The sequence below is a fragment of the Siphateles boraxobius genome, unplaced genomic scaffold (assembly GCF_051911475.1).
Source record: "Siphateles boraxobius isolate OS27281-9 unplaced genomic scaffold, OSU_SipBor_1 12, whole genome shotgun sequence".
Taxonomy (NCBI): Eukaryota; Metazoa; Chordata; class Actinopteri; order Cypriniformes; family Leuciscidae; genus Siphateles; species Siphateles boraxobius.
The window spans coordinates 24308539-24336486 of record NW_027508722.1 but is presented as its reverse complement, the minus strand read 5'-3'; the positions used below and the strand labels follow the sequence as shown (position 1 = coordinate 24336486).

General features: G+C 38.4%; 1 protein-coding gene across 2 annotated transcripts; it reads right to left on the bottom strand.

The window, feature by feature from the left end:
• Positions 1 to 259: 259 nt before the first annotated feature.
• On the bottom strand, positions 260 to 27663 carry gon4lb (gon-4 like b). Of its 2 annotated transcripts, none has more exons than XM_077214484.1 (31): positions 27558 to 27663; positions 26830 to 27050; positions 26645 to 26746; positions 26274 to 26515; positions 25122 to 25196; positions 24286 to 24336; positions 24144 to 24194; positions 23958 to 24056; positions 21703 to 21813; positions 21427 to 21603; positions 21122 to 21341; positions 17409 to 17510; positions 17281 to 17321; positions 17100 to 17206; positions 15099 to 15300; positions 14790 to 14876; positions 11429 to 11603; positions 11172 to 11319; positions 10379 to 10529; positions 10069 to 10185; positions 7902 to 9707; positions 7086 to 7389; positions 6794 to 6957; positions 6488 to 6685; positions 6214 to 6357; positions 2602 to 2913; positions 2410 to 2520; positions 2091 to 2265; positions 1259 to 1583; positions 1067 to 1169; positions 260 to 955 (listed from the first exon to the last, which is right to left on the bottom strand). In XM_077214484.1, exons 2-31 carry the CDS (start codon positions 27029 to 27031, stop codon positions 842 to 844), a joined length of 6216 nt encoding a protein of 2071 aa, XP_077070599.1. In that variant the 5' UTR covers positions 27032 to 27050; positions 27558 to 27663; the 3' UTR covers positions 260 to 841. The 2 variants fall into 2 exon arrangements, with proteins under 2 accessions (XP_077070599.1, XP_077070608.1); XM_077214493.1 differs by having other exon boundaries at positions 1259 to 1532.
• Positions 27664 to 27948: the final 285 nt, after the last annotated feature.

The following is a 27948-nucleotide window of genomic DNA, read 5'->3' as shown; positions in this document are numbered from 1 at the left end:
CACACTAACAGGGTAGCATAAACGAGGTTCCCTACTTGCAAACCGAAGCATTGAGAACTTTGTAAGTGTACAGTTTAATAAGAAGATACTTTATAAAGACACGCCGAGACTGTTTTGCCCCCGAATTGTCCTTTAAATTCATTGAAAGTCCTTGGGGTGTGCTGGCGTACTTTACAGAGAGCTCGACTCTTGCATTGTATACACACACACACACACACACACGAACACACACTAGTAATAATTCTGTCTCATACAAAGCTTGGTATAAATAGTAATTTTATTATTTGTCTCCCAGATTTCAACCACTTTGTGCATCTTTCTCAAAACATCTGACGCAAAATAAAAAGAACAAAACCACCCTTATGTAAAAATACTGTACATGCCCCCCCCCCCCCCCAATTTGTTCATATATTCACAGAATATAGTCCATCTGTCAAAAACAATGTTGGTGAGAATCTGCTGGTTAGTGCTTTACAATGAAAAATTGTTTTCTTTTGACTAATCAAACGTTTCATTTTGTGCCCAGGAAGGCCCACCGATGGTAATACAATAATCAGGCCATATCAGAACCTGAGCTGTTTTTGTGCTACAATTCTTCAATAATAATGTTGAGTTGGCTTTGTCTTTAGCATGTGTCTTGTAACATCTTCATATTTAATGGATTTATACTTCATATGTTACAGAGAGACCTTCAGACCCTTTGTCACCATGCTTAAAATACATTTTTGGCTGGTGTTAGTGCACAACATGGGTTTCCTGTGCATGACTAGGCTCTAACTAGAAGAACTACATCAGTGTTTTATTGCACAAAGACAACAGTTCACATGGATGAAGGAAAGTCTCAGTCCTGTTCCTCATCAGTGGCAGACTGCTGTTCAGCAGCCTCATCCTCTGAGCTGGCCTGACAAGCTGACGTATGGAAGAGACGCATCAGGTCCCGAAATCTCCTTGAAACCTGCAGAGACATTGATGTTGAAAAAGGCACAGAAAGGAATGCTAAAATTGCTTTTCAAGGATCAAAATTCAGAGCAGTGGAAATAGATCTGTAACTTTATAATCCTGGTACCTCACTGGCAGTTTTGTTTCCAAGCTGCTCTGCCACAGACTGAAAGGTATTCTGATTGGCTCCTTGCTGCTGACATGCAGTAAGGATCACTCGATCAGCCTCTCTATGAACCACATGATAAGAGGGCCATGTAAAACACAAGCACCATTAAACGATACTCAAAAACAGACCATGATTTGTGGCTGTGCTCACCTGGTCCAGAGAATGACCCTCTCTCCACTGGGAGTGAGGGAGATGTTTTTGGCACACACAGGTGTGTCTAAGGCCGGGCTCAGTGTGCTCTGCTGAGTGTCATCTCTCTCTCCTAATTCCTCATCTTCATCCCTACTGTGCTTCTGTGGAGAAGTGTGATGCTTACGCTTATCCTCTTCGTTTTTCTCGTTGCCTTCTTCGTTATGTATTGTTTGCTCCTCTGGGATGGGGGAAGGGGGTCTCTCTCCTCCCTCCCACACAGGCCCATCACCTTCTGCAGGAGAAGGTACAGAATGTTTTTGAGCTGTTTGTAGTTTCAGTTGAACTGTCAGTACAAATTAGTAATTCAAATTACATATTTTAGAGTTGTAACAATACCAACACCAACTAATATGTGAATGAACATTCCTGCATTTAAAAAAAATATGTGTTGGCAAAGCGGAATTTTCAGCATCATTACTCCTTCAGAAATCATTCTAATATGATTTGGTGCTCAAGAATAATTTCTTATCAACAGTTGTGCTGCTTATTTTTGTGGAAACCTTGAATCTTTGATGATTGGAAATATTTATTTAAAATAGAAATTATTTTGTAGCACAATTGTCTTTAATGTAACTTGTGATCAATTTAATGTATCCTTGCTTTATAAAATCATACATTTTTTTTACTGACCCCAAAATTTTGAACAGTAGTGTAAATTATAAGTAATAATTCAAGTAAATGTAGTAAAAAGTATCTTTAGAGGCTCTGTAGGAATACATGAAGATGCTGATTTTAGTCATTAAAAACTTGCGTAAAATATTTAAAAAACAAGCATTTGAAAAGATTTTACCATGATGTGGACTGTTTTCTCCACTGCCAGTCTCATCTTTAACCTCTTTCTCTGCCTCTCCATCCTCCCCTTGTCTTTTTTCCTCTTCCTTTTCTTCCCCTCCCCTTTCAGATTGAGCATCAGCAGACGGAAATATAGAATCACGACTTTTCAGCACCTTTGAGCCATTAGTGGCCTGTTGACCAAAAAAACAACCGTAGTTGTATAATACAATGCGAGAAAATAAAATATGCAGAAAACATAGTCTCCTTTATAATAAGGGTGGCAATTACACATATTTTAAGATATGTTATAGCAAACACACAAATAAAGTGAGCACCTTGTTGCTATGACAACGCAAGCATCCCTTTCTCTTATGTCTGCGATGTTTGGCATCATGGCTTGAGTCATGACAGGGACAGGAGCAATCTTTCTCAGGCCAATCACAGTCCTGAACAAAAGCACAAGATTAACAACTAAACAAGAATGGGAAAAACAACTGCATTCATTGGGATGTACAACATGAAGACACCTTGTAGTTGCCATGCGTGTGCATTTCTTTCCTCCTCTTGCTCCTGCTGCTGATCTGTCGAACCTTGTGCGTCTCTTCATCCTCCTCTAGATCAGGGAGAGTTACCTCCTCAAACCCTCCCCATACACCTCCTCTAGAGTCCACACTCATCCCTGCCTCTCCTTCTGTCCCAGTGCCCATGTCCTCTGGCCAAACTGCCTCTTCAAACTGGCCAGGACGTGCTGGAGGTGGACGCATCTCATCAAAAAACATCCAGAATTCTCCCTGTAGGTGTGTGTGGCCCTTAAGAAGGGTGACCATCTGTGCTTTGAGCTGAGTTACAAAAGCAGAAATAAAGGGATTTTAGATGACAAGTCGGACAATAAACAGTCAGTGGTTCCCAAACTTTTTCTGCCAGGCCCCCCTTCTGTAAAGAAACATTTTCAAGCCCACCCTACCTACATGCACCCACATAAAGATACTCTTAGACATGACCTTACTTGAAAAATCCTATAGGATTTATTTGAAATACAATTGTAATTAATACTGTACTACAACCAATCAACTTCATCTGGCTTCTCCTTGTGTTTGTGAGATTATGTCACCGTTACACTTTATTTCGATAGTCACTTTAGACATTCTCCTAACTATAAGTAACTTTTCAACTACATGTCAACTAACTGTCATTAGAGTATTAGTAGGCTGTAGTAGACTGTCAGTAGACTGTTAGGTTAGGGTTTGGGTTAGGAGAACAAGTTGACTTGTAGCTGCTAAGTTACTTATAGTCAGTAGAATATCTGTTGGGGGACCAACAAAATAAACAGTTAGCAGATATTAAGCAGACAGTCTACTAATACTCTAATGACAGTTAGTTGACATGTAGCTGCAAAGTTACTTATAGTTAGTTGAATATCTAAAGTGGACTATCGAAATAAAGTGTTACCCAAGTCTCTTAGTGGAGTCTTGTTCAGCTTCATGCTGTCAGAACCTAATATTTTGAGGCACACAACACACTGATGTCTCTCTTCATTACCCACAATTGTGTACTGATGAATCCGAGGGCGAGATACGCCTCGCCATATTTTCTTGTCTTTAAAACAATGTGTCTACACGCACTGCTACAGGTTGGTGAGGCTGTCTACACTGGACACGTAAAAGCAGTAAGTTAGAACGGGACATTATTCTACTGTCTAAAATTTGTTGCACTGCATCCTTAAAGAGCATCCCTGATTATTATGGACTCTACATGCTTTTATTGCATCACATTGCACTTCTCGTCTGGTGTAGACACTGTATTATGGCAGGTATAATGTTTGAAGTAGATTCATCTGCTTTATGTTTACCTGTCACTGTCAGTCCTTACACAAACTTGTCTATACTTAATGCAGAACAATGCTCTGTTCAATGTTCAATTCTGTTATTTCACGACAGTGTTAATTTTGGCAGCAATTTTTGATTTAGTCTTAGTTTTCATCTTCAGACGAAAATGCTTATTGGTCTTAGTCACATTTTAGTCATTTTGTCTTTCATAGTTTTAGTCTAGTTTTAGTTGACGAAAAGTCATGCATTTTTTGTCAACTTTGTCATTACTTTTAGTCAAATTGCAGTTACCGAATTTTGGCATATGTAGCCTAGTCTTTAGACAAAAAATGTCATAAAAATTTTTCTCTCTAGGCCAGTTCATTAAGCTTATGAGAAATTTGAATCAAGGTAACAGGCTGTATTGACATTGCACTCTAGCAGTAGCACTTGTGCAATTCTCTATCCATTTTCCTTAGTTCAGTGGTTCTTCAATTATTTAGAATGCCGTTACCCCTCTTCCACTTAGACAGCAGTCACACCTTTTCCATTAAGGGACAATATTTGCCCTCTTTAATCGATTTTTCCAGTTTATTTTTTACCTTTATAAATACCTTTATAAAATAAATAATGATTAAAATAAAACAATGTTCAATAAATATGAAATGATGGTAAAAACGAAGTTATACTTTTAAATATTAAATTAAAATGGCCACTAGGTGGCGGTAAGTCTGTCTATAGTTTATGAGTGTGTCATCGAGCCATTCATTCATTCAGTAACGAAGCAAGTTGCTGTACTTTTGAACGGATCATTGAATCTCACGATTCGTTCAAAGCCACAGATTCGTTCACGAATCACTGCTGTGTGCTGCAGTTCTGCTGTGGCGTTTGTTGCAAAATAGAGCAATAGCCTACTGACAATACAGTTTTAAATGTAGTAGGCCCACATCACTTAATGTTACCCTTTTGTTTGTTGAACTGTTGTATAAAATCAATGTCACATTTGAAATCGTGTGGATATTCGGGAAACATTGCATTCTTGCTCGTATAGGGCTAATATGATCAAAATTAAAAACACTGCTGGATATCAGCCTGAATTTTGACCGCAGATTTAGTCTCACAAACAGCGCAAGCGGCTAGTGACAGAAAAAAGACAGACTGAATGACACTTTAATTTAAGTAGAAAATCTCAAATGAAGATCTCTGAACTCTGTTTTTTCAGATCATCCGCGCTTCCTCAGCATGTAGAGAGAGCGCGCGCGCATGGTTGCCAGATACCATTGAAAAGACCGGTTAGAAAACGTGTTATTTAAACATAAATTTTTAACTGGGTATTAAATTATTGAAAAAAGGCAACCGTAAGCATGAACGCTCGCAAACACAGTTTGTAATGTGTTGTCTTCTCCTTTATTCGACAAAACAAGTGGTTTTGGTAAAGTCTTGTTTTTGTTTTAACCGATCAGTCTCGTCTATTTTCGTCAACGATATTGGATGTGTTGATAGTCACAGTTATCTTTAATGACGTGGGTGTCGTCTCTCGTCGTCTTGTCTTAGTCAGGGGAAAAAAGGTCGTCGACGAACATTTTTCGTCATAGTTTTCGTTAACGAAATTATATATAACCACTACAACTGATTACAGACAGCTCAAGGGGTACTGATAGTCATCTTGAGGTAATAAAATGTAATTTAAATGTGAATGATGTTCATTTATTTACTTATGTGGTAAGTAGCCGCATAAGCAGGATCATTTCGCAGTAGGGTCTCGTATAACCCTAAAGAGGTCTCTTTTGCACAACAAACTGCTGACTGTACACTATCACTTAGCCTTTCTTTTCTTTATAATTTCCTCACCGCACTCAGCTACAACTGAGTTGTAGCCAATGCAAACCATAAGCTGGTATTATGCAAATTTGTTACATTGTTAAGTAGGTAGGTATGTATGAAACAGGAAGTGAGACTGAACTGCTGAAACGCGTCATCAGCAATTTCAGTCTCGATATTTTATTTTAGGAGACAATATTTGTCATGCATTGATCTTTAATAATATGCAGCTATTTTACATTCACAAACAGCTGTATTCACCACTGCATAAAGTTTGGGGTTGTTAGGAATTTTTTTGTTTCTGAAAGAAATATCTCAAGGATTTTTTTTCCAGGGTTCTTTGACAAATACAAAGTAAAAAAAAAAAAAAGCATTTACTTGAAATATAAATAACGCTACAAATGTTTTACGGTCACTTTTGATCATTTTAATTTATCCTTGCTGCAAGAGAAAAAAAATTCTTACTGACTGCAGAAAACCTTTCAATTTATTCATCAATCCATCCATCCATACCTCTTCAACGCCAGCAGGACTGAGAGGACTTCCACTCTGCAGAGCTCTCACTATCTTCTGGTAATGAGAAGGATTCTCCCCAAAGCTGATCTCCAACTGACGCAGGAACCGACGACTCCTCTCAAAGGCCTGCTGCTCCTCAAACTGGGGATGGGAGAGAGAGGTTGGGAGATACAAATAAAGTTGTTCTCTTTTTTAGCACGTACATTAATCAAATGAATAGTTATTTGCCTGGAAAAAAATCTTTTTTTGTCTATAAGATGATTGTAAGTACCAGTCCACACTCCAGCGCTTGTTCGGGTAAAAGGAAAGCTGCAAAGTCCTTGAGGAGCTCAGGCCAATCTTTGAGGAGAAGTTTCAGCTGGGAGAACAGCTCGACAACACTGCGGCTCTCTCCTGACTGGTCAAACTCATAAAGCAGTCCTAAAAACTCCTCCACCTTACCTGGGATGTCTTGCAAGACCTCACGCACCTATAACAGCACAAAAAATGGAAAAAAGATGACAGAGAGAGAAATTAGTGTTTCTCTAATCATTGGTGTAAAGGAGATACTAGTGTGTCAAAGATACAAGTGTCTGACCCTGTTGAGATAAGCCTGGGCAAAAGCCATGTCTTTGCTCTCTCTCAATGGATCGTTGTCCAAAATGTGGTCATCATACAGTAGCAGCAGCTTTGAGGCATCTTTACTGCCTCGTTCCTGACGTCGACAACGCTTCAGACTACGAGGGGGTGGGCGACCGCGGCCTGTAAAAATAAAATAAAAACTATATCCACTGAAACATTTCATATTGGAAAACCAACCAGGATGGTAGACTCTTTTTAACTTGACATCACTCAAAACAACATAATCAGGTGTTAACAATTGTACTGACCTCTTCCACGGCCGCCTCCTCTCCCGGTGATCAGTGGGGGGTCGTCGCCAAGTGGAGCATCTCCTTCAGGAAGCTTTTCGCCTTCTCCCTCCCCTGCTTCCATCTCATCACCCTTTATTGCCCCATCTTCCTCATCCTCGGAGTTGTCCTCCTGCGAATTCTGGGAAGCAGGGGAGTTTTGAGAGTTTGGGGAGTTTGGGGAGGTTGGGGATGTTGGGGACGTGGGTGAATTGTCCTCCTCAGAGTCTCCCTCTCTGCACAGTCTCCTCTCTGATGCCAACCAGGTCAACTTTTCCATTGTCTCCTACCGAGGGAACACAGCAGGAACAATTTAATGAAACTAGTTTTGTTAAAATAGATACACATATCGGGTACCAGTTGATATTAGATTTTTTATTTTTTTATTGGTATCAGCTGTATAATAATATAATTGTGCATGCTCATTTAATCTATTTTTCCATTTCAATTATCTTTGCCATCATCTAAAGCTTAATCTCAAAAAACAGAAATTTAATAACACTGTTTGATGTAATCTTGCAAATCTCAAAAATAGAATACATTTTTTTCATAATGCTGTGATGCATAAATTCCCTTGTACCATTTAAAATGATTGACTTTAGTTTTAGTGTTTTTTTGTTAATTTATTTAGACAATAATATCAAATGTCATTATCTGCTATATCTTTTAACATTAAAATCGAAAACCTATGCCATAACATGAAAAAATACTAGAAAAACTGGTCGGCGTGTCCCTAATATTTTAAATATCATAAACAGATTAATTTACAATTTTTTTTGTTGTTGACATTTTCCAAACCTGAAGTTCTGGAACAGATAGCACAGATTCCTCTGATGCCGAAGACATCACTTCCTCCTCATCTTCATCCTGTGTGAGGTCATCAAAATCCTCCTCTTCCTCATCCCGCTCACCATCTCCATCTTTTTCTCCATCTCCATCCTTCTCTTCTCCTCCTTTATCACCACTTCCACCCCCATCTCCTTTTCTGCCATCTTCTCCATCACCGTTCTTCTCTCCTTCTTCATCTTCATCACGCTCTCCATCTCCCCCACTCTCCCTCTCCTCAGCCCGTCCAACATCCTCATTCCCACTGCTCTGTTTCTCTCCCCCACCGGACTGTTGCTCCTTCCCATCTCCAGTGCTGTGTTTGTGCACTCCGAGTGTTTCCTGACTGCCAGAGCCCGACCGGACAGGAGGACACTCTCCAGTATCCGTCTTCACCCTCACGGAGGCTTCAGCATCACTGTCCGTGCTTGCATCCCTGCTGGTCAAACTGGAGTCGGGGCTGCAAGAGGACTCTGAGAGTGCCAGGAGTGGACTACCAAACAGAGCACCAGCCATTTCCTCTTCCCATCTGTCTCCAGTCATTTCCTCACCCTCTTCCTTTCTTTCTTTATCTTCAGTGGATGGTGTTATGATGTCTAAAGGCACCTCAGTCCTCTCTTTGTTTTTTAGTACTATGGAGCCAGCAGGAATGTCAGAACAGGCAGTCTGCTGGGATAAACTCCCTGGTGCACCTTCAACATGAAGTGGAGCAGGTTGGTTCAGAAAGAATGAGTCTTGGGGCAAAAGTAGGAACTGAGGAACTCCAGTAGGTGAAATGGTCTGAACCAGTACAAACTGAGAACTGTCTACTGCTGCTGATGTCGGAGGAGAAAAAACAGTCATTTGACCATTTTGAACACTATAGTGTGAAGGAGTGATGTCCTTCATGGTTTGCAAAAAGTCACATTCTGACCTCTGTGTCGCCTTTCCAAAATAGGGACTTGAGGCATTTTCCACTGCCTGTGTACCAGGGTCTAACTGTATGACAAGATCCTGAGAGGGAGATGTGACCAATCTCTGTGTGGTGGCAGTCAGGTGAGGAGCATTTTCATTGGCGACGTTATCTAATGGAAAATTCTGTGTAACATTTAAGGATATTGGCTGGTCCATTACAACAGCAGGGTTGCTAATGTTTCCCATTCTCCTAGAGGACAGGGGAAATAGTTGGGGAGCTGGTTTCAAAGGAGCTAGTTTTCTAAGCATGGTCCGTTTCTTGTGCTTATCGGACATCTGCTGCATGCCACACGTCCTGACTGTCCCATTACTAAGTAGAGGCATGTTACTTGGGGGTATCTGAACTACAGTGGGGGGCAAGTTGGCAGAAGGGTGTGCCAGATTACCAGTCCCCAATTCTGGAGTAACATACTGGAAATTAATAGGATAAGAAGCGCTAAGGGGAACGGTCCCATGCGCAGGAGTCAAAAAGGGCTGAACCAATGGGAACACCCCATTTATAGGAGTGCTAGGTGTTTGGGCCAATAATATTACACCATGTGCTGGAAGTGGTGTGGAGACATTGGATAATACATTTCCTGCACCTGTGGGACACGGAGGAGCTTTCGCCAACGGTGTGAAAGTAGGGTGGGCGAAACTGTGCGGACGCTGAGATTTGGGCTGTGAAGGACGACTTACACTTGGATGTAGACGAAGAGAAACACCTTTAGGGAGGAATTGTGGGTAGCGTGTTCCTTTTGGGAAGGACAGGGTAAGAGATTTGGTGGTGGAGGTCACCTGTAAACTGCTCTGACAAACTTCCCTATGGATGTATGGCAAGCTTTTCTGTAAAGGCAAATTTGAAACCATTAGGATTGAACTTGATATCAGATTGATTTTTTTTTTGATGTAGAATTTATCTTCAATAGGTTTTAGTGAAAAAGTCTAGGGGTAGTTGTTCTCAACTAAGGTAAACTTCCAGGTGGCTCCTTACAAGTCTTAATTATTTACATTTAATTATATTAACTATTTTAATGCTAAAAAAATACACTAAAAATGTACAATTGTTTAGTTTGTTTTTATCCCAAAAGAAGTCCCAGGTACATATCAGTTTAAAAAGGGGGGCCTTATTTTATTTTCTTTGGCAAAGGGGTTGGGGGAGGCTGCGTAGAAGTTGAGAACCACAGGTTCTAGGGGGTTGTAATACCTTCAGCCAGATGGGCATGATGTCCTGCTCTCTCTCCACAGGAGGGCGCTCCTCTCCAGGTACCACGGGTCTGCACATCACCGGCAAAGGAGGAACCACACTATTCTGGCAGTAAAACTAAGACATACAACATTAGATTGTCATAATAAACTGTAACCCACATTAAACATAACAGAAAATTACGATTTCAATTTTCGGGTTCAGAAAGTGTAGAAATTAATTGAGGAAACTGGGGAGCAAATGTGCACCACCACAAATAACAGTGTATGTGAAGATGGGCAGATGAACCAATAGATGATTGACAAATCACCTTGATTATGTTGTGTGGGGCTTTGGCGGACGCCATTTCCTTCACACGTGCACGCAGCTGCTCTTGAGGCTTGGGCCGGATCAGGTAGCGGCTCATCAGGTGGTATGGGAACTCTGTTTGAGCAAAGTGCTTTAACCCCAATACTATCAGTCTATAGAGAGGTGAGAGCAGGGGAAGAGAGAGAGGAAGTGGGTAAACTGGGTGAAGGTATGGCTCACTGCTTCTTCAAGTGTTTGCTAGGTGGTGTCAGTTGTGCGGACTGAATGAGGTGCTTGTTTTGATACATTAAACTGCAAAAAGCCCATATTGACATCTCTTCCTTCCCGGACCAATTGAATTATGAATTTGACATTTGCAGTCAAAAGGTGAACAGTAACTTCTCAAAGAAGGTACTTATTTCCACCTTAGATACAGACGTTAGGAGGTTTTAGTGTAGATACCCTGTGAAATTCAGAGAACGTATATTTCTTTCCCACATTAATGAGGGTTTCATTTTAATTCTCAAATGTTTAAAAGTTAAAAGTACTTATATGACTATATAGAAGCAATGCAATTTCCTTAAATATGGATTTATAGCACTACAATACAGCAAAATATAGATCTAAATTAACTATTTAAAAGTAGTTCTTTAGTAATTGCTTAATTTTTCCATGGCAATGGTGACATATGCATGTAAATGCCCCACTACATTCACAGACTGTTAATGGCTGAATAAAAAACATTTCTATAAAACATTAAAACATTCAATCCCATGACTGAAACTAGATGAGTAGACAGTCAGAGCCATTTTTACCCGTCTTCTCCTTTGATGTAATATTTGCTGCGTGTGCGATGCAGGACTGGATCCAGACTGCACTGTGGTAGAAGCTCTGGGTACAGAAACACAGAACGCGTGGCGAACAACCATGCAAGACCAGCTGGGAGCAATGGGTATGAACAAACTACAGAAACACAAAAAACATACTGCCATCAGATATATACACACACATCCATGCGTGCGCTCTTCACTTGATTTATTGGATCATATGAATTCATTATGAGATGCCTGACCTGAGTGACGGCGAATGGGTTTGGGAGGAAGATACAGAGGAGATGGACATTGTTTTAACTCCTCCAGCAGCTTGAGGGAGGACTGCAAGTTACACACCCTAAACATGCTTCTAAAACCCGAATTAACTGCTGACCTCCCCTCTTCAGCTCGCTCCGCAAATGACAGCAACTCCCCCTATCAACACAGGACAGGAAACAGTTTGTAGTATCATTGTAATGTCACTATAATTAACTTTTTTATTGTTTGAAAAAGTACTAAAATTTTCTGACTCATTTCTTTTTTGATTTTGAGATATATAAAAATAAAATGTAACATTCTGAACAACATTGTGGCATAAAGCTGTGTGTAATTTTGTTTGTTTGTTGGTGTTTTCCCTAGATCTGTGGCTTCTGAGTGTTAAATCTCCTCTTTGTTATCACACTGTCTGTAAAACTAAAAATCTTGGAAGTAATATATATTTTTTTTTTTTTTTATTTTTTTTTTTTTTTATTTAACAATCAGGCATACATACAAACAAACCAACATAGTGCAGTAGTGAGCAATCTTGTAAATCCATACTTCCAGCAGTGACAAGAGTGATTTAAGTGTTTAAGTGTGTATGTGTGCGGGTGTGAGTGTGGTTATGTGTATGTGTGTGTATGCGTAAACAAAGTAACCGTTTATTATGTATTACCATTGTTATTACCATCACCATCCCACTTCCCACTACCACCATATTGCCAATATTGTGTTGGTAGATTTTTTACTTCCATCCTTCCTCCTATGTAATAATTGCCATTGTCAATCCTGCATAAAATACGACATAATAAGATAATATAATATAAGATAATATAATATAACCTTCCCCCTCATCTCATCAGTCCATATCTTTTCCTATTTTTTTTTTAATTTTTAATTTTTTTTTTTTTTTGTGTTATGTGTGTTATGTGCAATGTCTAAGGTGCATTAAAATAGGGAGTACAGTGCGAGAGTGTCTCAAATTGGGACAGAGATGCTGTCCCGTTGAAACCACTTCTCGCCTGTCTAGCCTGCCTTGGTGTTTGTGAGGTTTTTCCATATATCCTTAATCCTTTTTTATTTTTTTATTTTATTTTTTTTATTTTTTTTTTATTCTATGTTGTGGTGCATTAAAAACCCATGAAGAGATAAGGGGGAAGTTATTGCACTAGTGATGACAATGATATCTAATTCTAAAACAGCATTGACAATGGCAATATTGATGATGATAATAATAATAATAATATTAATAATAATAATAAATGACAATGATGATGGCAGTGGTGATCATAACGGTAAGAGCAAAAGACAGCAACAACAGTAGTTACAACAATGAAAAAAAAAAAAAAAAAAAAAAAAAGTGAAATTAGTAATCATAACAGTAACAGTAAAGATAGCAATAACAATGATGACAGAAACAAGTTTAAACAACTAATATGAATATTCGTGGGTTGAGTAAGAAGGTGAGAGAAGTCAGAGTTGAAAACAGAGAAAGGATTCATAGCTGTAAGAGGTCAGAAAGTGTTGGACGGCAGGGATCAGTTTCAGATGTGTTATTATGAAGGGGAGATGCGAGTTCCATTGCCATGAAGTCTGTTATAAGATTTTTCCAGATGTTAATGTGTAATTTATTTCTGGTTTTCCAGTTCATGAGGATAGTTTTCTTGGCGATGGCTAGAGCTGTGAGGAGTATTTTAGAGTTTATGGTTTTATCAGTTATTATTGTGAGGTCCCCCAGCAAGCAAAGGGAAGGCGACATTGGGATGTGGCAGCCAACTATAGTTGATAGTGCCTGTGTGACCTCTTCCCAAAAGTGTTTGATTGGAGTGCAGTGCCAGGTTGCATGAATGTATGTATCTGTAGAATTTTGATTGCAATGTGTGCAAATTTCTGATGTGAATCCCATTTTAGCTAATCTATTGCCCGTGTAATGCGTTCTGTGAAGTATTTTGTATTGTATTAACTGAAGATTCGAATTTTTGGACATGTGATAGATGTTTTTACAGATTTGGGTCCAGAAGTTGGCATCAGGGGCTATTGATAGATCGTTTTCCCATTTTATTGTTGGTAAGTATATGGTCTGAAGTTGATTTGAGATCATTTTGTATATTTTAGAGAGAAGTTTCTTTGGAGAGGAAATGTTGACCAAGTCTGATATTGCCGGTGGAAGTTCTAAATTTGTGTCTCTGATGTTTATTTTTGTCAGAACAGAAGATTTGAGTTGTAGGTATTTTAAAAATTCGTTGTTCCCGATGCCATACTCCTGGGCCAGTTCCGGAAATGGTCTAAATGTGTTAGATTTGAAAATATGCTTAATGTGGGTGATACCCTTTTCCGCCCATGTGTGAAAGTTCAATGTTTTTTTATTGCTTATAAAGTCACGGTTGTTCCACAGTGGGGTGAGGTTAGATGGAGCTAATGTAGAATTAGTGATTTGGTGAAATTTCCACCAGGCTGTCAGAGTGGTGGCTATAGTTACTGCCTTAAAACATGTGTGTTGTTTAATTGATTTGGTGAGGAATGGTATGTCAGCTATATTTAATTCTTTGCATAATGATTGTTCTATATCTAGCCATACAATATCAGATTGGGTGGGGCGAATCCATTTGTATATGTATTGCAGTTGGTTAGCCATTGAGTAATATTGGAAATTTGGTGCTTCTAGTCCTCCTTGAACCTTACTTTTTTGAAGTGTAGTGAGTTTTATCCTTGGCGTTTTATTTTTCCAGTAGAAGCGAGTTATAATGGAGTCTAGTGATTTAAACCAGGTGAGTGTGGGGTGGGTTGGAATCATTGAGAATAGGTAATTAATTTTCGGTAAAATCGTCATTTTTATTGCTGCTATCCTGCCGATTATGGAGATTGGGAGATTGAGCCATCTGAGCAAGTCGTCTTCTATTTTTTTTAGCAATGGTGTGAAGTTGAGTGTTACCAACTCTGACAGTCTGGAGGAAATCTTAATGCCTAAGTAAGTGCGGAAGTAATATTTTTTAAACAAGATAAGGGTAAAATGTCATTTAGGGATAAAGGAGGGGGAAAACGACATTTTAATACACAAAGGGAAGCAATCGGGAAAGGGGGGAGAAGAAGAAAATGCATTTGTACTTGTAATAATACTGGTTTTCTTGTAATTTTACTAGTTACAAAAAGATATTTGTCAAACAACAAAAGCAGCAGAGAATTATTTCTTGATTTTTAGATTGAAAAATTAATTAATTAAACAATGTAGGTTTATCACACAGGACAAGCAACAGGCTTTTCAACCATGCAGAGCACTTTTCCTTTACATTGGTCACTTTTAAACCATCAGTCTTTTCTTAAAGCCTTAAAGAAACTTATGTGTTTAATCCCCAATTTTCTTACCAGAAAATGTTTGGTGGTTTGAGCTTCACTCTGTAGCGCCTCCACTGGGGTGCACAGCATATTGACCTGTGTAAGTAACTGGACATGCTGCAAGAAAAAACTGAGGTAAATCTTAAATCTAATTTAAATCATATCAGCATAAAACAAGAACTTTGAAAAGATGTTTTGCAGTGTTTTACATGAATCACATTCAACAAACAAGGATCAACAGCTCTGTGGTAAAAGATTAGATCCTTGTGACCAGGTAACCCTTTATGGGTAAATTAAGTGTGTTCAGTGTGAATGGTGGTGTTTAAAACAGTCTCTTACTTGCTGTATTTGCTGCTGCAGCTGTATTCTCTGAGGAGACGTGACCACCAGAGAACAGCTGGGCTGCAAAAGAACCATGCCAGACCCAGGTGCATGCTGGGTGGTCCGAACCTGGCTCTCCCGTCGCTGCTGCAAAGCATCCAGCTGCTCTCTAACGGTCCGCCTGCATGCTGTCAACATGTGAGCCAGTGGCTCCTCAAACCTGATGACAGACAAACTGAAACATACTGAATCTGAAGAGAGCTAGGGATGTTTTAAAATGTGTACTAGAAGCACTAATAATTGCAAAGCAAATATGACATCTTGATGAGACATAATTTGAATTGTTCTGTAATAATATTCTCAACTATGAATGACATATCAGTACCTTATTTATTATTAAAGTTTTTTTTTATTTACCATATCAGGCAATATTGGATATTGAATTGTATATGCTAATTTCCTCAATGTATTCATTTTAAAAACATTTTTGTAGTCATTGAATACTAACTTATCAAATTTCAAAATGAATAGCCATTTTCCATGCATTATCTTGTTGTGATCCCTACATTCACTTTTAGCATGTAATGCAATTTAGAAAAAACAGAATAGAATTTTAATATAAACTATTTATTTATCTATATTTATCTGCCATAAGATGGAAATTAACAGCTTAGTCATCCAGAGTTAAATAATAAATAAATAGCAAACCATTTTAATTCCATATTGTAATGTTTTTCTAAGAGAAACTGAAAATGTGTGTGTGGGAGTTGATTTTATCTACTAGGAATGTACAGAATCTAGAAAAATGGGCATTCCACATCAAATGGAGTTAGACCTAAATGAAAATGATACATTTTGACAGTTGCATACATATTAATGGTATAATAATACCAGAATTATCAATAGGCAATAGAATTATGACTCATTATTTTGTAGTCTCTTATACTCTCTGTACCCTAGTAAATGAGCATTACAGGCACAAGTCCTTGGCATTTACACACACAAACAAGCACACGCACACATTCACGGTGTGGAAGAGACAGCACAGACGTCAATGTACCTCGTTAACATTTAAAAAAGCCCATCAGCCACATCTCTGTCTGTACCCAGAACACAGTGACGCACAGAAGTCACATTCACACAGTGCAAGCTGTAATGACCCCTTCACTATGCAAATAACAAGCTATAACACTGTGTGACATGTCCAGTTTTGTGCTGATTGACACTGTACTATTTCCGTAACAAAGTTAATTACACGTATCCTTAAAGAACAAAGAGGTGACAAGCCTGATGTGACGGGTTTTAAATAAGGGCCTCAGACAGGGACTGCTGATGACTGTTATACATCAGAAAAAGGGCCATATGTTTTAAGAGAAGCCCTTTGAGTAGGTGTCAGAGGTTTGTTTGTGTGTGCGCGAACGTGCATGTAGCGGTTATCTGTTCCAGTAGATGAGCTCTATTTAAAGCCTCTGTGCCTGGATTCTGCACGTAGCACAGGCATACAGTGAAATCTTTTCAGCACGTTCGCAGTGACGTATAGACCTGCACCTGTACAGCACTCAGCAGTGGGGGATGCGATTTGTGTGCATGTGTTCAGTCTATACTGAATGTGTACATGTAGCTCCTCAGTGTCCATACTTTGTCCCGGGTCAACAGCGAAACAATCGGACACATTAGAGTATTACTCTACCTCCCTACCCAAACAGATACAGCACTCCTCTGCTGCTCTGTCCCATAGGGAGGACGCATCTTGAGGGACGTCTCCTTGCTTTGTACTGTTAGAAATATATTTTTATTTTATGTTAGAAAGCGAATTCATTTAGTTTTTTTTATCGCAAAAAGGACATATATATTTATATATATATATATATATAACTTGTAAATATAAAATTGTTTATTTGGGCCAGTTGAATTGTGTAAAGGTCACAGAAATCTATTGATATGACCGGGAAGGCAGAAAAAAAAATCCTTATTGTTGAGCCTTGGACTAGGTGGTGTGTGTGTGAGTGTGTGTGTTACCTAATGGCTTGAGGAACATTAAATTGTGGAGTGTCATTGGCCTCCTCATCACGATCTTCATCATGACCTTCCTCATCTTGTTCAGTGGCTGCCAACTCATCATGGAACTGGAGAAGAGTAGAGAAAATGAGTGAGGAATGACTGGCTTTAGTTTATTCCTGTTAGTGTTAAGTCCTTTTACCGTCTCAAACAGCTCTTCCATGAGCTCATTGACTTCCTTCTCTGCAAGAGAGTGAGAAAAAAAATTACTAAAAGCAAACACTTTAAACTGAGGGGTTTATTCAATCTAAAACTTGTATAAAAACCCACTTGTGATTCGAACAGCACGATCATTTCGATAATCCTCCAAATCTGGCTCATCTAGATCATCTAAAAAGTTATATTCAGGGTCGTCATCTTCATCAGCCTCTTCTAAAATACAGAGAGAGAATCATCAGAAGAACTGTATTTTTCACGTGTGAGAACACACACATAGAGCAGTGATGCCGAAAAGCACTTTGGGAAAAGGTCAGGGGAAGAAAAAAATGAGTGGAAAAAAACAGAAGTAGGTACTTCATCGCTGATGCGCTCACACATTAAACTAGTCTCACACATAGAGAAAGCCATTTAGACATTTAAGAAAAGTGCTTTGACAGCATCTGTCTGAGTGCAACGGGCATGACAGTGATTTGTTTAAAAAACATGATTACATTTGCGGGTTCACTGGTTCAGCCAAGGCCAGAAAACAAATGAAAGAAGTCAAAAACAGCCCCAAATAATATCAACAGCTCTTCAGACCTTTTAAAAGTAGAAAACATGAAGAGAATGAGTGAAAAGAGATGTTCTCTTTCCTGCCCGTGAAAAGGCCACAGAATAGCAGTAGTCAGAGCGGTAAGCGTAGGCCACATCACGCATCTTTGTGTGGAAATATTAAACGAATGTTTTGTAAATATTTAACTTTATTATATTATTTACGTTATCATTATTTACTAATATTCATTTCAATGCTTTACAGGCTTTGTAAGAGGTTCAACCAGGCGCTCAGGTGAAGTATATAAAGTCCGTGATAGGTGCTCTTGGGGTAGGGAAAAGATCCAACGAAACAAGAAACAGGTCCCAGGCACTCAGTCATGTTAACAATGAGGAGAAGGTTAAAGTTAAAAAGCCTTTATTAAATATGGCTTAAATCATAATAAAAGTACAAGTGCCAACATGTTTCGACCAACACATGGTCTTCCTCAGGGCAGAGCCCTCTTGTTTCTTGTTTTGCTTTACAGGCTTTAGTGTGTTGTTTCATTGACGGAAGTGCTCAAATAAACACGCATGTATGTTACGAAAAGGATGTTTGATGTTTGAGCTAGTTTATTTTTGTGTATTTAATTGAGGTGTATATATATATGTATATATATATATATATATATATATATATATATAGGGACGTCCTGCGTGACGTCACGCCATTTGGAGCAGCCACCTTGATGGAATCGAAAATGCCGGTGATAATACAGCTCGTCGCGAAATATTTATAGGAGAATAAATAATAGGAGAAATATCCTTTAATAGGAGAAACAAGTGGTTGGCGGCAAAAAAAAAGGTAAAACGCTGATGGCAGGGTTTGGCTTCCAACTCAACACAGGCGGCTTTGCAGTCTTAATTTTGGATCAGGCAAGTTATCCCCTCGAAGGCTAATAAATGATTTCTCTTAGTTCGGGATCAAATGTTATAAATCCACTGTTGCCATAGAAATCCGCAATGTTTGTGTGCACTACCAAGCATTCAGCATAACATAAGCTTGTCTTAGCCGGACACATCAGGCTGCCAATTTTACGATATATATATATATATATATATATATATATTTTTTTTTTACAGAAAATCATTTGTTAATCAAATGTATGATAGAACTATTGTGCTTTTTTTTTTTGTGTATGGGTTGACTACATTTTTCTACGTTTTTTTTTGTAGCAGTGAAAAAAAAACTACCAACATTAGCTAGAAACGGTATTAAAGTAGTAGTAAAGAGTAGAGAAGAGAGCCGTGGAACTGCTCAGTTAGGTTCAGAGTCATTACTGGTAAATGCATTTACCTAACACACTGTAACCCAATGTCAATAATTTTTATGTAATTATATTATTATTATAATAATATACTAATAATATATATTACCCACGGCAATGGATCTATTATTAGGGGTGGCCCACCACTAATAATAGATCCATTGCCACTGAGTAGCTGACGGATGTATTCCGTCAAAATGTCTGACACGTGGCTAGGGGTCACGTGACTGGGAGATCCCTATACCTATATTTTATAAAAATTTATAAAATATATATTTTTTAAATATAAAAAAAAAAATCCACAACACCTCCCAATCACCACAGGTAGTTGGTCCATTACCACCGCGGTGGCAGGGGTGGGAGATATTGACAAAAATGAATATCTCGATATTTTTTTTCAATATCTCGATATCGATATTCAGACGATGTTTTTGCAATCCTTCAAAGAAATGTGTGCAAACTGGTAAAGAAGGTCCAGTTGGTCTTTTGACTTGCTGCATTTGACCTATTATTGTATAGAATTACTAGTACATAAAGATATGAGACATTATTGATTTAAAGACTCCTAAACTTTTTAAAATAATAAAATATTATTCAATAGTCATTTATTATTCAAAGTCTTTATTGTTCTTTGATATTTTTAATAGGGGTGTAAAGGTTCACAAAATTCATGGTTTGTTTTGATACGATACAGTGGTGTCACGGTTGGTACGTTTTCGATACAGCAAAAATAAAGAAATGCCATAGAAATTTCCTACTTATTAATAGAAAAATTATTTTTAAATAATTGTGAGTTTTCCTACATCTTGAAACTTTTAGTTTTATAAATGGGGGTAATCTTTGAAGGATGAACAAATAATGTTTTGGTGATCACATTAAAAATAAAATTTAAATAACATATAACATTTGAGTTTTGAAGTGCTGGAAAAAGATGTGTGACGTACTTGAAAGCATTTTAATATTTCTGCCAAACTTCCATGGTTACAAGTTAGTGTTACTACATTAAATCCATGGTGAATGATCTGTGGACTTAAAACCTATAACTAGTTCATTCATGTAACAATGTTTCTCCTGGTTTCCACATCAGCGTGCTTGATCAGTTAATAATGGAGAAATTGTAATGCTTCTCACTAGATCTAGTAGCGATGTTATTACTTAAGTGGCGAATTCAAATGCTTTGTTTACTGGATCTCTTATGTAGTAACGGTGTTGCTTCAAGATCGGATCGCGCTGCACTGATATTTGTCGGAAATGATAAATTGTCCATAAAGCACAAAATAATGAGTTTCGTTCCGCTTTCATTACATTTGCCAGTTGATGTTGCGCAACATTGTGGTGTTCGCTCCAGCGCGGATTTTGGTCGGCATGAAAAATGGTCCAACCACCGGAATGGTTCGGTTTGTAATGCGTACGAAACCGATCTCTTTGGAAAATGTATTCCATCTTTTGGACTCATACAACGTAATTTTCTAATGATGCAATTACGAAGCTCGCCACTCGAGGACGCCAGAGACATTTAAGAAAAACTTTTTAACTTAAGATCATTTTTCCACAAACAACGCATATTTTGCCTTCTCTTTACGATTTTGGATTGTTGCTTCAACCTAAACGTCATAACACACAGGTAAGAACTTCGTAGTTGTATATTGCAAATTAGTAACTTTAGCAGCTTACTCTCGTGCAATTGAGGAACGATCGTGATTTTGTACAAAAAATAAAATACAGTCAAACAAACCCCTACAGTATTAAACTCGCTACATATAATTGTTTAGAAGGTTATAGTGTTCGTTATTTGTTTTCTCTTTAACTTCCTTCAGCTCTTTTCATGTTTGGGGGGTCGGATTGTACAAATTATGAAATATTCGATATCCCAATTTTGCATATCGTCCAGACAACAATTTGGATATTATCGTCTAAACGATATATCGCCCACCTCTACGCGGTGGTGACAAAAAACTGCCACACAGCTCTACATTACACACTGACCTTCATTGTCCAAGTGAGAGGTCATGAGTCCCTGCAGCCATTGGGTCCATTCACGGTCCTCTGGTGTGGAGACATTATCGTACATATCTGGTGTGATGTCTGGTGCACGGAGCTCTGCCTCAAGCTGATCCAGAGGGACATCCCTCAGCGGACGTTTTGACCGAGTACGGCAGGCTACCAGACTGCGATTCGGCTCCCCTCCACTGCCATTGCTCAGAGCCTTCAGCAGACAGACAGACACACTGAATTTAAAGAGAACCATATATAGTAGGCAAAGAGATTTTTGTGTGTATGTGATGCAGTACCTGGTAAGGCTCCATGCAGAGAGGACTGAGTTCAAGTTCTTTATCCACAGCATGGAGTTTCTCAATGAAGGGGTCAGGGGCCCTGAGGGATCGTGAGGGGCCACAGGATTGAGGAGGTGGGGCAGGGGGACCCATAGGCACTGCCTCAACTCTCAAGTGTCTGGAGAGCCTGGGCTTCTGTGATAGAGATTGAGGAGGACAAAGAGACTTAAAACCTTAAAAAAATTGCAGAAAGAATGAAATATGTGTATGTGATTATAATACTGTATAAAGTACCAGTCTAGGGCTGTTGCTGGCATCATCAAAATGGGAGGGCGTATGAGAGGAAGAACGTCTGCTGCCACGTGGTGAGGAGGAGGTGCTATCCACATCACTCTCCAAAAACGTCTAAGAGAAAATTAAAATATTGCAAAAGCATTTAAATGCTCAACTGAATCTGATTGACAGTGATAACCATATATATAGCAATAGATGGAACAAAACAATTTGATACTATGTCAATTGATCTGTGCATTAAGTCTTGGAGTGTAAATGCAAAATAATAGACCTGCCCCTTTTTCTGTTACGGGTTACTTTGTTGTTCATTTTATTATTAACTTTACAAAACAGTCACTCAGTAGATACATTTCCATTCAAAGTTGAGAACTTAACCTAAGTGCAAAATTGGAATCGGAACTTTCTAGGACTACTTTCTTTCTCTCCTACACACACACACATATATATATATACACTCAGCTAAAGGATTATTAGGAACATCATACTAATACTGTGTTTGACCCCCTTTCGCCTTCAGAACTGCCTTAATTCTACGTGGCATTGATTCAACAAGGTGCTGAAAACATTCTTTAGAAATGTTGGCCCATATTGATAGGATAGTATCTTGCAGTTGATGGAGATTTGTGGGATGCACATCCAGGGCACGAAGCTCCCGTTCCACCACATCCCAAAGATGCTCTATTGGGTTGAGATCTGGTGACTGTGGGGGCCATTTTAGTACAGTGAACTCAAACAATCAAACTGTTCAAGAAAACAATTTGAAATGATTCGAGCTTTGTGACATGGTGCATTATCCTGCTGGAAGTAGCAATCAGAAGATGGGTACATGGTGGCCATAAAGGGATGGACATGGTCAGAAACAATGCTCAGGTAGGCCGTGGCATTTAAACGATGCCCAATTGGCACTAAGGGGCCTAAAGTGTGCCAAGAAAACATCCCCCACACCATTACACCACCACCACCAGCCTGCACAGTGATAACAAGGCATGATGGATCCATGTTCTCATTCTGTTTACGCCAAATTCTGACTCTACCATCTGAATGTCTCAACAGAAATCGAGACTCATCAGACCAGGCAACATTTTTCCAGTCTTCAACTGTCCAATTTTGGTGAGCTCTTGCAAATTGTAGCCTCTTTTTCCTATTTGTAGTGGAGATGACTGGTACCCGGTGGGGTCTTCTGCTCTTGTAGCCCATCCGCCTCAAGGTTGTGCGTGTTGTGGCTTCACAAATGCTTTGCTGCATACCTCGGTTGTAACGAGTGGTTATTTCAGTCAAAGTTGCTATTGTATCAGCTTGAATCAGTCGGCCCATTCTCCTCTGACCTCTAGCATCAACAAGGCATTTTTCGCCCACAGGACTGCCGCATACTGGATGTTTTTCCCTTTTCACACCATTCTTTGTAAACCCTAGAAATGGTTGTGCGTGACAATCCCAGTAACTGAGCAGATTGTGAAATACTCAGACCGGCCCGTCTGGCACCAACAACCATGTCATGCTCAAAATTGCTTAAATCACCTTTCTTTCCCATTCTGACATTCAGTTTGGAGTTCAGGAGATTGTCTTGACCAGGACCACACCCCTAAATGCATTGGAGCAACTGCCATGTGATTGGTTGATTAGATAATTGCATTAATGAGAAATTGAACAGGTGTTCCTAATAATCCTTTAGGTGAGTGTATATATATATAGGAGAGAGGGACAGAGAGAGAGGGAGCTCTATGAGCAAATTTCTCAACTTGATACTTACTAATATTTGTTTCAGTAGCAATTTTCAAATTTAAATTCAATCTTCCATTATTTTGACTTTTATAGAAATTATGCTCCAAGAAACAGGTAAAGTCCAATAATTTGCATTTGGAGTGGAATTCTGCACTTTTCTTCTAGTGAAGATTCTTCTAAAAAGGCACACTTCCTATTCTTTTATGTGATTGCTGACATCTCACTAGATTATTGGTCCAGATAGCCTTGTTCTTCTGTAAGCTAATATCATTTATCTTGTGTGACACTATATATTGCTACTGAAATAAATATCAAAAAGTATCAAGTTCAGTTGTTTACTCATAAATATCTCTCTCTCTCTCCCTCTCTCATATGGTCGTTTAAAAAAAATGTAACAGTTTATTTGAAATATTTGAATTTATTTGAAATATAAATCTTTTTGGTCAAAACCCCAACATTTTCTACCATAGTATTTGAATATTAATTATTTGAATAATTTAAATTAAAGTATTATGTGAGTGTGGTATATGCACCTCCTCAGCTGTTTCATCTTCCTCATCTTCATCAGGACAATACTCTTCATCAGAGGAGTCCTCCTCCTCTTGCAGGGGAATGTCCACAAACTGGGGTGGCTAAGAAAAGAGTCCAAAAAGCAAGGAACATCAAACAAAAAACAATACGAACTCTCACAGGTAATACATCACAACCATTTTTGATACCTTAATCTCACATGGCCTTTTTATTGGAGAGATGTTCCAGTTGCACATCCCCTAAAATATAAAAAAATATATAAAAATTCAGCAATTATTTTAACTCACATAAAAGAGCTAAAATTCTTTTTAAAAAAACAACAACACTCACCACCCCTTTCTCAACAACTTCTTTGAGCTTAGAACGGGTCATTTTAGGCTCCTACATTAAACAGAAAATAAATATACTCAACTGAAATGATCATGTTCAAATAGACTTCCACTGTAAGGCTGCGTTTACACTTGCCATTAACATGCGATCACCGTGATCCGATCAAGCAGATCGGATCATAAGCCAATCAGGACACGGCGCGTTTACACGTGTCTACATCAAGTGGCTTCTGTAGCTGGATAAGAGATCGGATCTCGCATTCTCACGAAAAAAGGATGGGTCCGGTGCAAAGTCGACCTGAAGTGGTGGGTTTTCTTTTAAAACAGTTTTCAGTCGGGGGACATTTTACAAATCTCGCAAAATGAGGAGGATGAAGAGGCTGCAAGTGCTAATAATGTGGATAGATGCTGTAATGGAAACGGTACAGAAAAATTTATCCGAGAACGTTGCCAGCTGTGGTTGGGAAATGCGTGTTCTTTACAGAAAATGAATGGTTCTGCAACTTTAGGGTGCGAAAGCAAACATTTCCGTATATTTGCGATGTACTTGGCACTCGACTGTATCACAAAATCACACAGCTAAGTGCAGCAATTCCTGGAGAGAGGAGGGGGAATAATGACAGTGGGCGGGTTTTGTGTGACGTCCACCTGTGAATGCAGACACGATGGCTGGATTGCGTATACATAACACTGAGATCCGATCTCAGGATAACATTCCGATCAGAAGCGAGTTTACACATGCCTTTTCAATGTGTATGTGGACAACATCCGGATACAGGTCGCATGTTAATGCCAAGTGTAAACGCAACCTAAGAGTTAAATAAAGGAGGAACTTACAAACATGGGCATATCTTGTGTGTCTCTTATAGCAGCTTTCATCATGGCCACAACATGCTCATTGGTTACCACCTCCTGCAGTCAAACACACAAAAAAATATGTTGTTAAATAGTTTGTTTTTGATTTTCAAATTACAACCGATTTGATGGTAGTGTTTTCCTTACAATGTTAATTTCTTGAAGATTCAGAGGATAAGCTCAGATCTTAGTGATTTAGTAATAGGGCTGGGAGAAAAAAATCGATTCACATAGCTTTCGCGATTTTAAAATCGTTTTTTTTTATTACAGAATCGATATTAATTCAACTTAAATTGCTTTATTTTTGTCCTTGCTTATAGATGAGGTTGGCATTATCCACTATGAGTGTTAAGTGTCGTTATGTCCTTAGTAGACGCGTGAAAGAGATGCGAGACTGAATGCACTAAAAAGCCCTCACGCTACTCATATGCTGAGATAGAGATAAGACAATAGAGCTGCACAATTCATCCTTAAAAGACTGTGATCACCATTCAAACACCCATGCGATCTTCCATTATGTATGTCTATTCATGAAACAGCAGTCTTTTCAAACTCATAGTATCATTCTTTTTGTGATACAATAGTTCACATTATCATAGAAGTACTTGGATAAAAGATTAAAGTTAAAATATAAACACTAATGTCCACAATAGCTATTAAAATAGAGTATCAGCTTTTGATAGAAAATTGGCGCTTAAATGAACACATTTATCGATTACATTGTTTCGCCACTAAGTGGCGACAAGTGACTGTTAAAAAAATATTTGTCATTGAATAATTTATTCAAGAGAATGTAGCACTGTATGATACTTCTGAAATAAAAGTCAGGAAGATGTGATGAATTGTTTTTGTAAATATGACTCATCTTATACATCATGTACAGTCTGTATAAGTGTACGATTTATCTTTTGTTAAAAAAATATATAAATATTTTGCCATATCGAATCGCAATACTTAAAAGAAAAATTTCAATACATATCGTATCGGCACCCAAGTATTGTAATAGTATCGAATTGGGAGATAGGTGTATCGTCCCAGTCCTATTTAGTAATGTGACAGCATTTGTTAAAAATTTCACGTACACGTAAGCACAGAATCTTAAAGGGACTTGCATCTTGTTTAAGTCAGACTCACATGAATGATGTTACGAACATTGACAGAGGAGAGCTTGAGTTTTTTAGATTTGAGCGTTAAATCTCTGTCCAGCTTCCTCAACTCTTCCTCACTCTCATCCTCTTCCTCAAGCTCTTCTGAAGACTTATCCATCTCTCCATTCATCTCAGGGAAATCTCCTTCCACCCAAGTCATTCCACTCTTCTTTACATTCAATCTATTTCGTTTCTTCAGCCACTCCTCTCCTTCACACTTGTCCTCATCTAAGGATTGGCAAGCAATGAGACTTCATTCAGATTTTGGAAAACTCCTAAATACAATAGTGATGTTTGACTTGACAAGTAACATTACAAAGTCGAGTGTAGTTAATAAGGCCAAATGTGCTGACTCACCCACAGTGATGACAAGACCCAGCTCTGCATCCACCTCTGACTGCAGGGGGGATGAAACTGGAGTGGAGTCATGGAGACTGTCAGCATCATCCTCACCATGGTCTGCCCACACACAGAAAAAAATATATATATATCAAGTTCTGCTATTAACTTCCCTCAAGGAATACTGCTCATTTCTGCATTACCTGGGCTGGAGTTCTGCTCCTGGGAATTGGATTGAACTGGAGTCTGTATTGACTTAGTCTTAGAGGGGGTGGAGACCTTCCTTCTCCAGGAACTAGGAGAAAGTTTGAGAGAGAAAGGAGATCTGCTGATAGATTCCCTCTTAGGTGCTTTGGCAGGATTCGGTTGTAGTTCTGGAGATGACGACTTGCGTTTCCACCCCATGTTCAATCGATCTCTGTGTCTAAAATCACAGGATAAGAAAAAGATCCAAAATGATGTCTTCCAACTAATTCTTAACAGTCTTTATTCAAGCAATTATATATATATATATATAAATTATCAGTCCGATAAGGAAAACTATAACAGGACAACATTATTTCTGGTTGTGTATCAAAACCCAGTGAGTCGCCTACCTAGACAGCTCACTAGTATGCAACATAGACCAATGAATTATAAAGACAGTCTTTTGTTTACGTTCAGTAAAATGTTTTCTGGTACAACAGGACAATGTACACAGTAAAATGTGTGTGTGTGCTTTATTTATAATTTATTGTTAATCAATTATAGAGATCACAAACAGCGAATCTGTAGGATTGTGATTGTATCTTCTGTTGCTAGCTTATTTGCTAACTGAAGTTAGCATTGCACCCCTAAGCAAAACACGGCACTCGTAAATAGTTTATATTTGTACCACGCAAGGATGATATTATTTTCTGTTTACATTTCATAAAATAAAAATCTATCTTACCCACGAACAAGTGTTTGCAGCCATCGGTAGATTTATACACACTAGCCCGCCGCTTCACAACAAACGGCGGGTGTTGCGGTCATTTCCTTCCCTCACAAACAGAGGCGATGACAAACCGTTCCCACACCTCATTAGCGCTGACTGCCACTTTACAAAACCACGAATCTTTCAAGAATATATTTTTTATTTTTTTAATAAAAAAAAAAATATATATATATATATATATATATATTGTTTTGCAACAAAAAATATTGTGACGCTTTGAAAAAAAATTAATAAAAAAATTATCAAATAAATAAATAGAGCCCTCCTGCACCCAGACTAGGATTCTATTATATATATATATATATATATATATATATATATATATATATATATATATATATATATA

Bases quoted from the DNA above. Each gene is read 5' to 3' on its own strand.
- gon4lb (XM_077214484.1), bottom strand. From the start codon at position 27,031: ATGGGGTGGAAACGCAAGTCGTCATCTCCAGAACTACAACCGAATCCT. The intron at 17,322-17,408 runs GTGGGTTTTTAT...ACTCTCTTGCAG, and splicing joins TCGTGCTGTTCGAATCACAA to AGAAGGAAGTCAATGAGCTC. The intron at 6,358-6,487 runs GTACTTACAATC...TCCCATCCCCAG, and splicing joins AAGCGCTGGAGTGTGGACTG to TTTGAGGAGCAGCAGGCCTT.